The sequence below is a fragment of the Cryptomeria japonica genome, chromosome 5 (genome assembly GCF_030272615.1).
Source record: "Cryptomeria japonica chromosome 5, Sugi_1.0, whole genome shotgun sequence".
In the NCBI taxonomy this organism is placed as follows: Eukaryota; Viridiplantae; Streptophyta; class Pinopsida; order Cupressales; family Cupressaceae; genus Cryptomeria; species Cryptomeria japonica.
Genome location: NC_081409.1, coordinates 928,629,679 through 928,647,882, shown reverse-complemented (window position 1 = coordinate 928,647,882; position 18,204 = coordinate 928,629,679). Strand labels below are relative to the sequence as shown.

General features: G+C 39.5%; 1 protein-coding gene across 2 annotated transcripts in view; it reads right to left on the bottom strand.

Annotated features, from left to right (window-relative positions):
* The window catches only part of LOC131037392 (ABC transporter C family member 13), a 361,462-nt gene that overhangs the window by 326,978 nt on the left and 16,280 nt on the right, over positions 1-18,204 (bottom strand). For both annotated transcript variants that reach the window (XM_057969521.2, XM_059221854.1), the window contains exon 3: positions 7,946-8,012. In XM_057969521.2, the coding sequence (XP_057825504.2) occupies positions 7,946-8,012 (67 nt within the window). The remainder of the gene's footprint in view (positions 1-7,945; positions 8,013-18,204) is intronic.

The window sequence follows — 18,204 nt, the reverse complement described above, 5'->3', positions numbered from 1 at the left end:
GATAACAGCACTACATGCCAAGGCAAATCCTTTTCATATCCTCTACTCTGCAATCACACTCTGCAGTTTACCTCTTACTGGTTTGGCAAGTATCAAGTATCTCTTCACTCGGATACATACACACAACATTTGCCAACAACTTTACAATAACAAACATCATCGACCTTATAGACAAAAGATAGGTCGGTAGCATAAACCCTAAACCCTAAGTATCTTAGGTTTACAACACAGGCGGTCCAATCCTGACCGTCCAAACATATTGCATAGAGCATTACAATTTCAAACAGATCACAAGACAATCTGCATCGTTCATTCATCACCGCTCATGGGAATCAGTAACCCATCACGCTTTCTTCTTATACCACTAAGAAGAATGATCATTCTCAAGGTATACTTTAAACACGGTCGATCTTCTTATGCCTCAATCCTTCACGCGCACAAAGCTGACGTGGCACTTCAATCACATCTCTTAGCTAACTCATCACAGAGTATCATCGGTTCATCACACAAGCTGGATTGCCAAACTAATAACCATAGAGCTAAGACTACCAACCGGTAATCACACTTAGTGAAACCCCGACACCGGTTCACTGAATCTCCTCATGCCTCTTCATACCGGTTTACCAACTTCTTAAATCTGCATACGGGATCACTTACACTTATTGACATCAATGACAACATACATTATCGTCATATCAACATACCGGTTCATCATATGCCAATGATATCCAACAATTCTTACCAATCAGTAAATTTGTGATACAAGTGCATAATGTAGAAAGTTCAAACCTGAGAGAAATTTTTCCAAAAATTGGAGTATCAGGCTTATTATTAATGTAGATTAGATGAATTCTACAAGAGTAACTTTGCATTGGTTGGAAAAATAATTCCAGACACCATGCATAGCATCCCACAACTAGGCATCACACAAACCTTACTAGCTCATTAGGACATGCAACTATATAAAGCCTTGTTGGTCTTTTAATTTGGCACTTCTGTGACAACACAAAAGCAAAAAGTAGATAAGGAAATCCTATCTTCATATTCACAAGGGAAGCTCCCTAATCTTTTTTGGATGTGAAAGAATAGAGCAGCGACCTCCTAGCTGAAAAGCACACAAAAAATACAGAGGGGGGCGCAGGGCAAGGGCTGAATCAATATTTTGAACTTTTTAAAACATGAAACTTCATAAAACATACAGAGAGCAATCATAAAGACACAAACACCAATTTTCTCATGGAAAACCCTTTCGAGTAAAAAACCACGGCACACAAAACCTATAATGTGCAATCTAGTTTGATATTTTTTCTGATTTTTCAAGTAGTGTTTTGATATACTGTTTCCAAGTCCATTCAACCATAATAGTTATGCAAATACATAAATAACTAGCAGCTCTCTGAATACATTAAACTTCATGAAACTTAGAAGAAACACTCCAAATAATTTCTAAAATTTATGAGACCCCAAAAAACTAGCTTTCTTCAGCAGTCTAACAATATTTATATTAGAAAGAGATTACATAACAATTTCTTACATACCCAAAACAGCTATTCTGGAAAATGAGGTTTTTCTTTATAAATATCAACAATAATAGTGCACCAAACCCTAGACACTCACAAGAGAAACCCAACAATAGTACGGTTGGAACTAAATAGTGACAATAGCAAAGAAAACATTCCCCAACCACTCCACTCCAAAACCCTACGTCTAGCGAAAACTGAAATAATTGCTTAAAATGGGACGGCTCCAGCAAGTATAGAAAGGCCCAACAAGAGTGGTTACAGCAACAAATGAAATCTTAATCGAGCTTCCTCAATAGCCCTTCCTCAATCGCCCTTCTACAGTCTCCACAATGTTGCCAATCAAATCCTCTAATTGCAAGTTTTCATCTCTATGAAGCACAATGTGTTTCCTGGATGAAAACACCCAATGTATTCTTTAGACTGTGTCTCTCAATAGCGTGAAAAATATTATTCAAGAGGGGTTTTGTCCTCAAGAACGTCTGAGAAATTATCTCCAACAAATAGGCTCACAAATTCTCCAACCAAGCATACTGAAATTGGAATTATCAGATTGCAGATCGGGGTTGGAGGACAGCAATTCCATGCCATATTTTGGTCTAAACCCTAGCCATGCCAAATTCCAACATCATAGAAGCTGTTCCTACATGGCGTTAGGATTTGGAAGCCATTGAAGGTGCCGATCAGATAATTCTACAGTCTGAATTTCCAGATCAGATAATTCTACAGTCTGAATTTCCACATCAGACTTTAAAATTTTATTGTATGCTAATAAAAGGGTATGTATTTGATCCAAATTCATCAAGTTCACAGTTTCAATTTTGGGCCATTAAATTCTTATTTTCAGTCATTTATGGTTAGAAGTTTATTTGTTTAAAATTCATTACAGTAGTGGAAATTCCATCAAGCATTTGAAATTCAGATCAACATTCAAAATTACCAAAAACACAAAAAATAAATCAAACATAAACCTTCTTTCGTTGGTCAAAGACATTCTGGAAACAAAATCAGAATTACCAAAAACAGAAAGTTGAATCAGATTTGGGCTAGAGATCTTTCAGTGGTATCAGAGCATGATCCTACCAGCCTGAGGGTCATCTATGCATTCGGGAAGAATCGGACCTTACAGATATTATACACATAGAAGAGCACGGGGACGTACTTTGACACGGGTGATAAACCTGAGGAGAATAGGAGTCCTCGGCATGAGGAAAGAGAGAACCCCCTCGATCCTAATGAAGTGATGAGAACATTTTCTAATGCTCAGCCTAGGATTGTACAGGCACTAGACAAACTTCAGGATACACTAGACAGGATGGATTTGAATCGTCACAGAGATAGATGTGGCAGTCATGGTAGGTTTGTTTCTGTGGCTGGAAGTCGTGGAAATAGCAAGGCACCTTCATCATTAGGCAGTGCATCTATTTCTCCTAGACATGACAGAGCTCATACCCGAACAGCCGACAGGCCTATGCACCCTCGTTTCATTCCGAGAGATGAGCCACCTCCAACAGACTCACAGTAGGGCGTCCAATTTCAGGATATGGTCATATACACTCCTACACTGGTCTTATACACTCCTACATTGAGTTTATAGAGCAACTAATTGCTAGATTTGACAAGAAAGACGTAGAGTTGTACTACAGAGACCTTGCATTATTGAGACAGACTGGGCATGTAGAAACTTACATCAATGAGTTTCAACGTGTCGCAGTTATGGTTCCTGAGATGTCGTATTGACGAGTGGTGATGCTATTCATTGAGGGATTACATGATAGGTTGCGGGGATTGGTCAAGGCTCTTAAGCCTAGGACCCTTCATGAGGCTATACAAATTACCCTGGACCTTGAGACTAAACCACCACCCACTTCTCATCAGCCGAATAAGAAATCTTCAAATGGCCCCAAGCCTTTTTAGAAATCTTCCACACAACACCAGAATGCATCACCTCCTCCTAGTATGGATCAAGAGACTCGTAATGAGTTGAGGAGGAAGAAGCTATGTTTCTCGTGTAAGGAGCCTTGGGAGCCTAGACACAGATGCCTTGGGAAAGGCAAGGCACATCTCATTGAGGTTCATTCAGATGTGGACGATGAGCAAATACAGGATACAAATTCAGAGGGCAACAATGAGGAAGTTGCTGATACACATGATGTTTCTTATGGCACTATTGCTACTCTTTTCAATGTTCCTAGGTATCAGCCTTTTGTGTGTTGGAAGGCATTGTCAAGGAACAGAGAGTGTTATGCATGGTTGATAGTGGTGCTCCTCATAATTTCATCAATGAAAGTTTTGTAGCCAATAAGGGGCTGGTGATAGAGGAATTTGATGGATTCCATGTCATGCTAGTGAATCGTTCCAAGAAGAGTTGCACAAGAAGGGTACCACAATTATCTATTGCATTAGATAATTATTATTTCACAAATGATTACTATGTTATTGGTATTGGAGGAGGGACGAATGTGGTACTTGGTGTGCAATGATTGAATTCTCTTGGGAGGTATGTCCAAGACTTCAACAAGATGGAGTTGGAGTTTACTCGCATTGGTAAACATATTGTGCTTAAGGCACTAATCAGTGAACCAAAGAACGGGGCAGCTAACAGAATGCTTGCTTGCCTTAACATGGAGGCTTTTAAAAACATGGATAAAAATGAAGAAACCAGCTCTAATTTTCTGATATTTAACAGCAGTGGTAAATCTTCAATTTCTCATGACAGTGGAGCCTCTAGTCATAGGGAAATGAGTGATGCAGACTCTACTATGATTGGCATACAAAATGCAAGCATTGAGCATGGTAAAATTTATGATGCAGCTCATTATGGGACTGATTTTAGACATTTTCGAGCAGCTCATATAGAGCAGTCTCAAAAATTGAATGATGGTTGGCTAGGAAGGGCAAAGCAAGCCAAGTTGTTGGCTCAACAAACCAAGCTTCATCTTCAACACATTCATGACATCCACTACACTTTACATGATGATGAGCAAAGATTGGCTAATTCTGAAAATTCTGATGTTGATCATTTTCTTGATGGTAAAAATGATTTTATTGAGAGCACTCCTAGTAAGTCAGCCACTCAAGAGTTATTATAATGGGCATTGAAGATATCCATAACTCATCCTTGGTTATGTCACTGATTTCTCATGATATGGCAGCGAACTACTTGTTGATTGGTGATATATTTTTCATAGATTCTACATGGGATAGTGGCTGTCCTAGTTGGACTTATGCTGCACTTCTTGAATTTCTATGGTCTACATCAGCTATTCAGTTACTTGTGAGTGTATGGAAGTATATTTATTGTATGGGCATGGAGTATGAGATGGGTTTCCTTGGTTTGCATTGGTATGATGACACCTATGTTATCATCCAGATTTCTGGACTGAGTTACAACAGCGATGTTAGGTGGCCAATTGTGCTGGTTTATTGGATTGCGGGAGTTCATTTTCACATTTTCTTGTTGGCCTACCTCCATGTATGGATGATTTATGGTGACTTGACGAGATATTTTTTCTTCATCTCCTCTGTTATGATGGATCGATTAGTTTGGGATCTTGGCATTGTCTTGATGGTGTATTGATATTTCCGGGTCATGATGAGTTGCTTCACGATTTTGGGCATAGTAATGTTTATATCAGAGTGGCACAGTCGTTTAGTGGAGCATCACTTCTAAGATTGATATGGTATTGTAGCATGTGATTTGAGCATGCAGGTGTAGATTGCTTGAGGGCAAGCAATCTCCGAGAAGGGAGGATACTAATGTCCCTTAGGTGGACTAGACTTCAACAAAGGTTGGCCTATTAGTCGAGTTCCCGTAAGTCAACAGTTTGGACAGGGCACTCAATTGGAGGCCTGTGGAGCATTGCAGGGGCTTTGTGAGCAGTTTTGACCATTTTGCGATAGTTTCCTAGATTTTAGGAGGGGCCCGTATTTTTTAGGGGTTGACTGGGAGTTAACAAGGACACATCAAAGGACCTCCAAGATCATTCTAGGAACTTTGGTGGTAGTTCCTAATTTTTAGGGAGGATTCCCATTTTTTAGGGGGAACTATCAGTTGGCTTGCAAGACTTAAGCATCTTCCATGATCAGGTGGCTTCAATCAGATTCCAGATCTGTGTCCAGATGAGCATTTTATGAATTAGTTGGGAAATATTTAATATTTCCTAAGTTGAATTTAAATAAATAATAATAAAGTCAATTATTATAATCACTTTATATTATAATTAAGTATAATAAAGTGGCCCCATGCCACACTTCCCTAGGAGTTATAAGTTACAAGTTCTTTTTAAAAAAAAGTGACTTGCTTCTCATGATGGGGGGACCCTCAAGATGTTTGAACTTCTTTGAGGGGTTATGATTTAATTTAAATTTAAAGAATAAAGTTTATTAAATAAGGTGAAAACCCTAAAAGCCACGTTTAGGGTTTGAAGGGAAAAAAGAAGCATTCAGGCAACCACTTTATGCATTCAGAATTCATTATTACAGCAGCAAATTGCACGTTACAACTCTGGAGCACTTATTGCAGCAGAGATTGTTAATTTTACGATCAGACTGTAGCAAATAACAGATAGACAATTTAATGCACACAAAGTACACCAAACTACCTTGGGAAAACCTCCCTCTTGGATGTGAAAAACCCAGCAACAAATCTCAGATCTTTATTAGGCAATAATCAAAAGTAGCTTTACAATATGCTTCAGCACTTGAAGCGATCAGCAGAGAGATGAATCACAGTAGAATGATTCCTTCACACAAGAGCAGTCTGAAAGAACTTATCTGCAATATAAGTGCATGCTGACACGAGAATGAGGCTCGCTGATTCTAAGAAGAAGTTCTCTCAGCCTTGAATGAAGTTCGCTCAGTCTTGAATGGAGTTCACTCAGCCTTTAAATGGTATTCACTGACCTCCAAAGGATGTTCGCTGCCCCTGCAGTCACTCAGTGATGTTCGCTGTCATTTAGATAAGGCTGTCTTTTAGGTAATGTTCGCTGTCTTCTAATTGATGTTCGCTGTGCTCTCAATGATGATCACTGACTTAGGAGATACTTCGCTGCTCTCTGAAGTAATTCGCTTGATGGCAGATAGAAATGAGATCACTGAATTGTATGTCTTAACAATGATATTGGCATTACATATATATGAGACTCTTGCCTTCTGATTTACCTTTGGTCAGCCGTACAATGTAAGCAATTTATTACAATACAAAACTTAAAGTTGGCCCCAATATGGATAGGTCAAGGTTAACCACAAGTAACACATACCGCCCCACTTAGGGAACAGCTAACACAAGTTGTTTAAGCCTTCTAAGGCCGGCAGGGCCATATACACGCTAAGTGTGCTAGGTCGGCCCTAGAAAGGGATCCAACCTAGCTACATACAACAACAGAGATCAGACCTTGGCGAACGAAAACTCCCAAGGGAATTCGAGAATTGGACGTAATCCCAATCTCTCTTCATCAAGTTTTCATCATAGCATACTGAAAAGGTTGAATTCAGGCCGCTGGGTGGTTATTTTCAGAAATTAGCAGTAGGACAGTACATAAACAGAAGTTATCAACAAATCTGGGCACATTCTGGGAAATTTCCAACAATTTTCGAGCTTTAATGGTAGCAGACATAATTACAGATCAGTAAGAAACTCCATTTTGCAGCGGTTATGGGAAGGATTTCATAAATCTGAATTTCTAAAAGTGAATTGGAATTATCAGATTGCAGATTGGGGTTGGAGGACAGCAATTCCATGCCATATTTTGGTCTAAACCCTAGCCATGCCAAATTCCAGCATCCTAGCAGCTGTTCCTACATGGCGTTAGGATTTGGAAGGCATTAGAGGTGCAGATCAGATAATTCTACAGCCTGAATTTCCAGATCAGACTTCATAATTTTATTGTATGCTGATAAAAGGGTATGTATTTGATCCAAATTCATCAAGTTCACAATTTCAATTATGGGCCATTAAACTCTTATTTTCAGTCATTTATGGTTAGAAGTTTATTTGTTTAGAATTCATTATAGTAGTGGAAATTCCATCAAGCATTCGAAATTTAGATCAACATTCAAAATTATCAAAAACACAAAAAATAATTCAAACATAAACCTTCTTTTGCCGGTCAAAGACATTCTGGGAACAAAATCAGAATTACCAAAAACAGAAAGTTGAATCAGATTTGGGCTACGGATCTTTCACCAAATGTGGTTTAATGTTGGTTCTTTATCCCTAGAGATAAGTTCGCTGATTCTCTTTCCCTGCTACTGACCCATTTGGTTTTTGTTTTCTAGAGGTATTAGTGTGGTCAGCGCAGTCCTGTATTTTAATGTTGGATGAAAGTATCATAGTGGGATGATCTACAAAATTTAAATGTATTTTAAATTGAACAAAATCACAACATAAAATATTCAAACTCAACTTAAGAAAACATAAATACCTTGAGACAGAAAGAACACCTAACCCAAAAGCACAGAAAAAGCCATAGCCTTGCCCATTTTCTGAATCTGTCATCAATATAAAGTGAATGCAATGATGTCAACATGTAAAGTTCATTCAAACATAAGATTCAGGATAATTAGTATGTAAATATATATAAATTTATTTTTAATTCCAAAGAAAACAAAAATCTCAAACTATGAAGTAAAGGTTTTCGTTATAGTGTAAATGCAAGCTCATCTTTCAATGTAAAACATTTAAGGTGTTACTTTCTTCAGATAAAAGCCTTTGAATCTAAACATCAATCTTGCATTTCAAACCTTCTATATCAACACAGTAGAGTAGACTTCGGAAACAAAATTGACTCTAAGGATACAGAAGAAAAACTAAAATATCTAAAATAATCCAATAGATATGCTACCAAGTTTTGTTTAGGAACAATAAGATTTCGATACTGCAGAAGACAACTACCTAGAGATCAAGAAAATAGTATAAAAGACAATTTAAATCAAAAAATTTGCATCTTAAAGTCAGAATTTAGAAGAGAATTTGATTTGTGAAATAATTCTCTTAATCAAAAATTAGAACAATATGTATAGTCAAACCATTCTTTGAATAAGAAAAGGAGGCTCTCTATAACGAAAAGCTAACCAGTAACCCTAATCTGAACAACATGTACTTGTTTACAATTTGTTGAAGGGTGTTTTCTAGGGCAGTTCACATGTAACAAATCAAAATAAAGTGTATCATTTTGGATTCACCAAGGGCAAAAGGCTGGCATGCACTTCACCTCAAGACAAGATGTTTTTGTTCTTTTCTTATAAAAAGTAGGTCATACATAAACAACCAAGCTTATGTTGTTCAACTAAGAGACTAAGCAATGCAAGTACAGAAGAAGCTAAGATTGGTTTAAACAGCATGAACACTCGATAAATCAGGAGGGGAATGGCATACAAACCTACCAAACCAACTTCACTAAGACTTGTAATATAAAGCTTGCAATTTGTAGTGAAGGTGCTTCAATCCACTGCAGCTACACTTACATCAGACCATAGATGGCACACTCGCAGAGTACTTGGCGAGTTTACTCGCTGAGTTTTTGAGCTCTGCGAGTTTTTGTGACTTTCACTCGCAGCAAAAACTCGCCGAGTTTTTGAGCTCTGCGAGTTTTTATGACTTTCACTCGCAGCAAAAACTCGGTGAGTTTTTGCTCGCTGAGTTTCTTTAAAAAACTCAACTAGACTAAAAAAGAGGCCCAAACATGTCAAAAAATTGTCATTTTTTTGTTTTTTCACATCAGTTTCATTCTCTTCATCAGAATATACTAGAATATATAACAATTTAGTATAAGTGGCATTTCAATATGGCTTTTTCCTTTCTTATACTTTATAACACCCAACGCCTTCATAAAATAATAAAAGTATTTTTGGCCTCGCGGGGCGCTGCCCCTTGACCCCAACTTGGGGGCGCTGCCCCCAAACCCCCATCGAAAAATATAGGGGCAAACTGCGCTGATGGAAGTAGGGAAAATTTAACCTCGGAGTCTGATTAGGCTCCATATAACAACATAATTCGCATTGAAGAAATCTTGGTATTATACATTTTAGAGTTGAAAGTTTGAAACTATCAGTATGAATGATGAAATTTCAAATATTGCGCGTTTGTAGATCTCCACCAAGATCTAGACCTATCTCTCTACCCCTTTTTTTCTCACCTTCAGAACTGGGAAGATCTCCACTGGGAAGAGGAAGAGGAATAGTAAATAGTTTTAGCTAGAGCTGGGAAGAGGAAGTTGTAATTGTAATTTGTAATGATGTATTTACTTTTGGTTTTACAAAAAATATTAACTATTTTGCTTCCAGCCATCAGCATTCCACATGAGGATGCAATTTTGTAGACACTTTGCATTTAAATATATCTAGCTTGTTTCTTTTGTGTTATCATTTATTGACTCATTGGATGCATCTTCTCATTAAATTTTGCAAAAAAAATGCATTTTTTATTAATATTAAGCGTGTTTTTACGTTGCCGAGTTTTTCGTCGAGTTTTTCCGAGTTTTTCCGAGTTTTTGCCGAGTTTTTTTCTCAAGGGTCGAGCCGAGTCGCGAGTAGTTCAACTATGCATAAAACCATGATAGCACGAGACATAAAGGGCTTCAATAGTAATTTGAGCAGCAAAAGCATACAAAATTCTATTCACTGATACTATGTCATGTCCCCTCCTTGATTGTTTTATATATATATATATATATAAATTATTATTATCTACACAAAACAAGGACAAATACCTGGTCAGTATGCTAGACTTGCTACTCTTTTCTAACTAACTCCAAATATCATAGAGACAATCCCCCACCGGAGTATTCTATTGATGCTTCTCATCTCAAGAAAATGTAATAATAAATGTTCCATGACAAAATGTTAAAAACCTACCTAAGGGTAACACAGACAAATCTGAGAGCCTTCGAAATCGCCATTTATGATTGAGATTCCCTTCAGCATGGGTCTGAGTGTTTCCATCAACTTTGAATGGAGTTATATTGTCATCCCCATGGGAGAAACATGTATGCAGAATTTATGGTCAAGAGCCTGAGTGTAATATCACTTCATTAATGTTCCATTAAATAACAATGTTCTCGTAATATTATTATTATCATTCTTTCTTTTCCTTACGTTTAATATACATATTAAATTACATTATTTAAGGGGATTCATTACTATTAGAATATGAAGTAATAGCAGCGATTCATTACTATTCGTGCATGTCAATAATTGCTTATACAGCAGACCATGAGAAATATGTTAAGGAGATTTCATTAGACAGCGAATACATTTGTTAACAAACTACGTGTGATGAAAGTGAAACGGTAAAAGATATGGGCGCCACTCCTAAGAGGACTGTGCCTGAAGGAAAACACATAACTCTCCAATATGAAGTGACACGATAACTATAATGGAAGGGAAGTGATCTGAAACCCAATCAATTACTGAATGAAAGGGAGCAATTAGAATATGAGTCTAATCGATTAGAATGGAGACAAGAATAAGCTACGATTAAAGAAGGGATGCATTAGACATTATCGATCTGATTAGAAACTATTATGGAGAGTGTCCATTACCAAAACGGTGAGACATGTCTTGTCCAATGTGACTCATTGTTCAAAGAACAAAAATTATATAAGAAGACGCTCCCATCATTCATGGAGGGGATGGATTTAGGGAAATAGAGAATATTTAGCAGCCATCGATCATATCAGATCAGAATGGTTATTAAGTTACAGGCAGTAAAATCCTTGTTCTGGGTGGTATGCATGATATGAGTACTTAATATATGAAGCCTGATAATATTCATATGTAGAATTTCAATAATTATATAAATATCAATAATAATATAATAATTATAATTAGTATAATAATTTCTAGAAACTGCACATTAATAGGTAATTAATAAATAGGTAACTAATAAATATATAAAAGATTTATTAAATAATATAATTCATTTACTTGTTTATTTATAGGTTTAAATCAGAATAGGGATTATTTATATGATAATGATTACATACACATACACATACACACACATGCATATATATATATATATATAGAAATAGTAATTTCAATGAACAATTAAGTCCGAGACTATAAATCAGATTGAATTATCAATTCAATATCAGGCAGAAGATTATGATAACACTGATTTTATTCATGTTAAGTTAGATTCGTCTCCTACTCAAGTTAGTTTTAAGTCAAAATGTATAGAAATAGATTAATTATGGTTAAAACAGGCGTAAACCTATTAGGGAACATTACATACTAGATGATTGTCATGTCTCCATTCAAGACCTAAGGACAATAAGAGTCAATATACAATTAAATAAGTTTTAATTAAAGATTTAAACTTAATATTCAAAAGGAACAAGCAAATTAGAGTTGATGAGGAGATATAGTACATCGACTATGTTAAATAGGAGGCAAACAAGAATATATTAATAAGAGACTATAATATGAGGCACAGAAACAGCGATCAATACAAAGAATGCAGTGGTAAATAAAGAGCAGCGATTTCCATAGCTAAAGAAAGAATCACAAAGACTGACTTTATAATATTAAACTAACAGCAATTCTGAACCGAGTTACGATCTGTTCATATAGAAACTTGGCAGTACTGAGTGTTGTGTTATCCGGGAGAGCTCGGGCCTCAGCCCACTTTGTAAGGTATTCTGTAGCCACGACTATGTATCAGCATCGGTGCGCATTGCTTACCCTGAGTGGCCCTACAAAATCTAGCACCCATCTCTCGAACAACTCCTGAGGTTGGGATGGAAAAAGAGGCATAAAATCTCGTTTGAGTGGCTTACCTGCCCTTTGGCAAGTGTCGCAACTTGACACCCATTCCCGCGCATCTGCATAGACTGTAGGCCACCATAACCCTGCTAGCAATATTTTTCTTACCGTGGCATCTGGGCCCATATGTCCTCCCGCTAGTCCTTCATGTAATTCCCGAAGAACCCCAGGAATTTCTTCCTCCAAGACGCACCTTCATAGTATCCCATCAGGGCCCATTTTGTATAAAAGCCCATGGATCAATTGGAACGTCATGCTTTTCAGTGCCAGTTTCCTTCTTTTGCTTGGGGGCATCTCCTTCGGGAACGTTTCTGTGGAGAGATATTGTCCAAGCTTCTCATACCAAGATGGCAAGACTGCTATTTGGTACAAGTGGCCATCCGGAAAATCCTCGTTCACTCCCCCTTCTGCCTATTCCCCTTATTTTATTCTTGACAGTTGGTCAGCCATTACATGGCTTTTTCCTGGTCGTACCAGAATGTTGAAGGTAAATTCCTAAAGTAAGATCAGCCATCTACTTACTCTCCCTTGAATGACCGGTTTATTAACCAGGTACATGAGTGTGGTGATCTACGAAGAAGGTAAAGGGTGTGGCCAGGAGGTAGTGACGGAATTTCTGCACTGCGTACACCATCCCTAAGGCCTCTCGTTTTGTGGTGCTATAGTTTCTTTCTACTTTTGACAATAGGCGGCTGGCAAAGTATATAGGGTGATCCAAGCCCGTGGCTCCTGCCTGCGCCAAAGTGACGCCAATGGCAAAGTTGGAGGCATCTACATGCACATGAAGTTTATTGTCCCAATTTGGGTATATTAGGATGGGTGCACTTACAAGTCTCAATTTGAGTTCCCTGAAGGCTTCTTCTTGCTCTTTGTGCCATACAAACGACTCCCCCTTCTCGTGAGTTTTCCCAGCGGAAGAGAGACCTCAACAAATCCCTTAATGAACCGCCGGTAGTACCCCACATGGCCAAGGAAGGATTTTACTCCTGTAACATCCATCGGGCTTTCCATTTCAATGATGACTCTTACTTTATCTGGGTCAGTCTTCAACCCTGCTTTGCAAAATATGTGACCAAGTAACCTTCCTTGTGGGACAAGAAACCGACATTTCTTCGGATTGAGGGCAAGTCGTGCTCGACGGCACCTTTCCATGCACTCCCCCAATATTTTCAAATGATCCTTCTTCTCGTTGTATACTGACCAATCATCAAGGAATGCTTTAAAATTTCCAGTTGCCATCTTGTCGAAGATAAATAGTATGATCCTCTGGAATGTGGTTGGGGCGTTGCACAATCCAAATGGCATCCGGTTGTACGCGTAAACTCCATCCTCCACAATAAATGTGGTTTTCAACTTGTCTTCTTCTGCTATGCTGATCTGGTTGTAGCACGAAAAGCCATCCATGAAGGAATAAATTCCGTGCCCCGCCAGTTCTTCCAGTATACTATCAGTAAAAGGTATGGTGAATGGATCTTTGACAATTACAGCATTTAAACATCTGAAGTCTACGCAGATGCGGATCTGATTCCCTTCTTTCTTGAGCGAGATAACAATGGGTGAGACCCATTCGCTGGTTTGTACCCGGAATATGATTTTGGCCACTAACATCTTTTCTATTTACTCTTGCACCTTAGCCGCATAATTCTTGTTCATGCGGTAGGGGCGTTTCCGTACTTGCCTAGCCCCTGGTATTAATGGTATGCGATGTACGCATAATTCTGGAGGTACCCCTTTCAAATCCTTATATGTCCAAGTGAACACATCTTTATATTCAAGGAATATTTTAAATGCTGCTACCTTGAGTACGGGCTCACAATCATCCCCCACTAGTATTACTTTTGGGTCTTTTCCTTCCCCAAGGTTGGTTTGTCATATCTTCGGTTCCACATATTGTACGACCTCATTTTCTCCAAATTGATGAGTCGGGGCCCCATCTACCCGTGCCTACCCTTCCTCGTACTCAGCAAATTGTGGCGGGTAGGTATTGTCTTCCTCGATCTCAAAGATTTCCAACACATTGCACTCTGGGTGGAAGATTTTGTAATCCTCCATCTGCCAGTGGAATAGCCCATTGATAGTACTCCCTCTTCGTCAGGTTCCATTTCCCCATCCTCCCCGGTTGTATCTTTCTCGGACCCAAAGTCTGAAGCCACATCCTGACTCACTACTTGGTTTCGTAGATCAATGATATATTTTATACCTTCACTTTCAATTGAGAGAGTGTTTTTCTTCCAATTGTGATATGCTTTGGCCATGATGAGCCATCCTCTTCCCAAGAGTGCATCATATCCCTTCCTTTCTAAAGATATACCCATAAAATCCAGAAAGAACTGTTGGGTTCCAATGGTTACCTTTTGTCCCATGAGTGTGCCGATTGGTTTTACTTCATGTTGGTCTGCTCCTACCACGTGAAATGCAGGTGGTCACAGTGTTGGTTTCCCCGAGGCCTTCCATGTCTCCTCCGGTAACATGTTTATTGTTGATCCCCCATCCACAATCGTATTGGTGAGTTTGTAGCCCATGATTGCCATTTCTACTATGGCTAGTGTTCTGCCCACACCTATTGTCATCAACATAGGGTCATCGGCCTCCTTTGAGTGGTTCCTTCCTTCCACTTCATCCTTGTCGCCTGGCATCTTTTCCTCCTTCCTGGTCCCCTCTGATGTGAGCTGATTATCCACCTGGGTTATGGCTATCCGCAGCTGTGGTAGCGTCTGCAACAAGTCCGCTACTCGGACCGACACGGTGGTTTGTAGCAACTGCTTCATTATGGTTGCTTCAGAGGCGGCTCGTATGGTGTTGGTTGGTTTGTTGGGTACTGTCTTCCGTCATTCCTCACTCATTTCCCATTCTACTTCCTTTTGTGCCTCCTTCGGTCTTTCCTTTTCTGTACCCAGGTCAAGGTACATTAGTTTTCTTTCCTTTTCTGTACCCGGGTCAGGGTAATGGCCAGTACTTCTGGTTCTAGTCGAGCTACCTCTAGCATGTTCACACCCTTCTGTCTTGGGCACTCCGGATCCTCGTGGTTGCCTGGCCCACACCATTTGCAAAGTAGCCCTCCTCCTTGTCCAACACCACTTTGGCAGTCGCGTGCAAAATGTCCCCATTCGTTGCACCTTCGACATTGTATCATTGGTCTGCCTTTTGCATCATATTGGATGCGACTACGTGGGGTATTATTATTGCTATTGTTGTTACTCCCCCTCCGACTATTCCTATAGCCGCCTGGTGAGGCGTCTGAGTTTGTGTTCTTTGAAGGTGTAGTTGGTGGTGTTGCCTGCTCTTGCGTGTAGAGTACCTGGGCACTCCTTGCCTTCAAGTTGTTGGGGCATTCTTTAATGGAATGTCCCAACACGTGAGAGATATCGCAGAAGGCTTTCTTTGAGCAATTGGTTTTTGTGTGCCCTTCCAATTTGCACTCTGTGCACCAAAGTTCCATGCCCTCCCTACTTTCTTCCTTCTGAGTCCGCATTTCCCGCATCATTTGCCTCATATCCTTCCGGAGTGCTTGTATCATCCTAGACTCCTCCTCGCTTTCTCCATCACTACTATCTTCGTCACTTGTGCGCTTCTTACCCTTCGATGTCTTGTTCTCGCTTTCAATGTCCATGGCTCTATTGTACACGTCCATAAAAGTAGATGGGGGTACTACCTTCATCTTTCTTCGCAGGGATGGGTTCAATTCCTCGATGAACCATTGCTTCTTCAGACCATCGGCTGCGGTATTGTCCATATTTCCAATCAATTCTTTCAGCCTGCGGTAGTAGGACCTTACCGTCTCACTCTTGCCCTATTTAGTGTTGTATATTTCTGCTACGATCTCGTCATCCTCCCGAAGTAACCGAAACTCCTCCTGGAACGCCTTAGTAAGATTTTTCCAAGTATCCTTTAGAGTAGTGGGCAGGTCCGTGTACCAGTCAATGGCAATCCCACAGAGGGTGGTTGGGAATGCTTTCAGCCAGTAGTCCTCACCATCCTCGCCATTGGCCTACCATATGGTGACGAAAGTTTTACAGTGATAGGTGGGATCCTCTGATCCTACTCCATTGAATCTAGGGAGTTTCTTCTTTTCAGGGTTATGTGCCATCTTTCTCGTACTCCCCGGGTTACTCTGGGGATTGTCGAATGACTTGGTTGGTACGGTTGTTTGCTCCCAATTATCACTACTCGCTATTGCCTGCGGGTTGTTGTGACTCCTATCCCACTCTTGTGTATGTTGCCCAGAACCTTCTACTAGGCTCCCTCCTTCAACTATCCGATAGAGTTTCACGCGCCTCTTCAGTTGCTCCTGGATGCGTAGGGATCTCCTCACTATGTCTTCTTGGCTCCCTTCTTGCTCCTCCCGAGATTGTCGTCTTCGATCTTTGTTGAGTGTGTTTGGCATTAATTATTGGAACTACGGGGGTTGTGCCGCTGTGTTGCGTCCCTTTGCTCTTCTTCCCTTCGATTCCTTTCTTTGTATTGTTGGAGCACTTGCTGCCTACGTTGCTCCCTTCGTACGTTTTCTCGTTCCTCGTCAAGTTCCAGGAGTACACGTGCCAACAACCGTGGAAGACTACCCAGGAGATGATGTACCGCCTGGTTCACATTGAATTCCGCACATACCATACCAACCGAGACAGCGCTCAGTTCCACTTCTCGTTGTACGTACCGGTCTACGGAAAGGCCCAACGCGTGAATCAGGTCTTGTGTCAACTGATCCTCCCTGGTTACTTCGATATTATCCTCTACGTCACTGTCTGTTACCAGGATGCTTTGGTTGAACAGATGACCCATTATCCTTCCATCTCACCAACCTTTCCTCCTGACACCTCCGGTTCGACTTAGGCAACGGCGCCAAAATGTTAGTAGCCTAAGTGGATTGAATTATAAGTATACAGAGCACTAAGATCCGAATTACAACACCACGGCATAATAGAACACAGTCATGGAACCAACAACACACAATACAGTATGCGGAAATATATCAAATGTAACACAGATGTATATCATATTAATCTCCACCAGAGCATACCTCCAAATGTGCTACAAGCTTACATATAAAGAGTTTGCGGTTGGTTAGGCCATCAACCGTCAGACAACCAACTACCCCATAGTTATAACTTAATACTATTATTTTATTTTAATACATTCCAAAAAGTCTAATTTACTAATTTTCCCGCTTACACAAAGAAGAGCAATCTCCTCTACAAGAAATGACAATATCAAATATCAAACTCAACATGAGAAAAGAACTCTACAAAACAGCTTTAATAGCTCTCCTAGGAAAATCGACCCTCTTCATTTTTAGCTTTTAATTTAATAAAAGTCACTTTCAATCTTCCAATGTAGCATCCAAATACAAAAAAGGCCACATTCATTTAAAATGAATCATCTTTCACATTATAATTGGCCCCTATAGTCAATTAAATAAATAAATAAAAATAATGGTAAAGTAAAATCTTTAATTTAACTTTATTAATTAATAACTTGTTGCCCTTTTATTTGAAACCACTAGACAATATAAAATGTTGCAATAATCATCAAAACTAAATCCAATACTAAATCTAGTAACTGTTGACATTTTTATGACATCCTTGGTCCATCAGTGAGAACCAATCAGAGATATGTTACATGGACCAACACTGCCCCAATTGATCAAGGGCAAGGCCAATGGTCATGAAGTGTTAAGTGTTGTCTTGTCGGGAGTCAAGTTTCCAAGCCTTTTGAAACCTGGAACCCCAGAATCCCGAAATTTCCAAGCCTTTTGAAACCCGAAACCATGGAATCCCAAAATTCCCAAGTTCCCAAGACTTTCGAAACTTGTAACCCCGAAATCCCAAAATTCCCAAGCCTTTTGAAACCTAGAACCCTGGAATACCAAAATTCCCAAGTTCTCAATCCTTTTGAAACCCGAAATCCCAAAATTCCCAAGCCT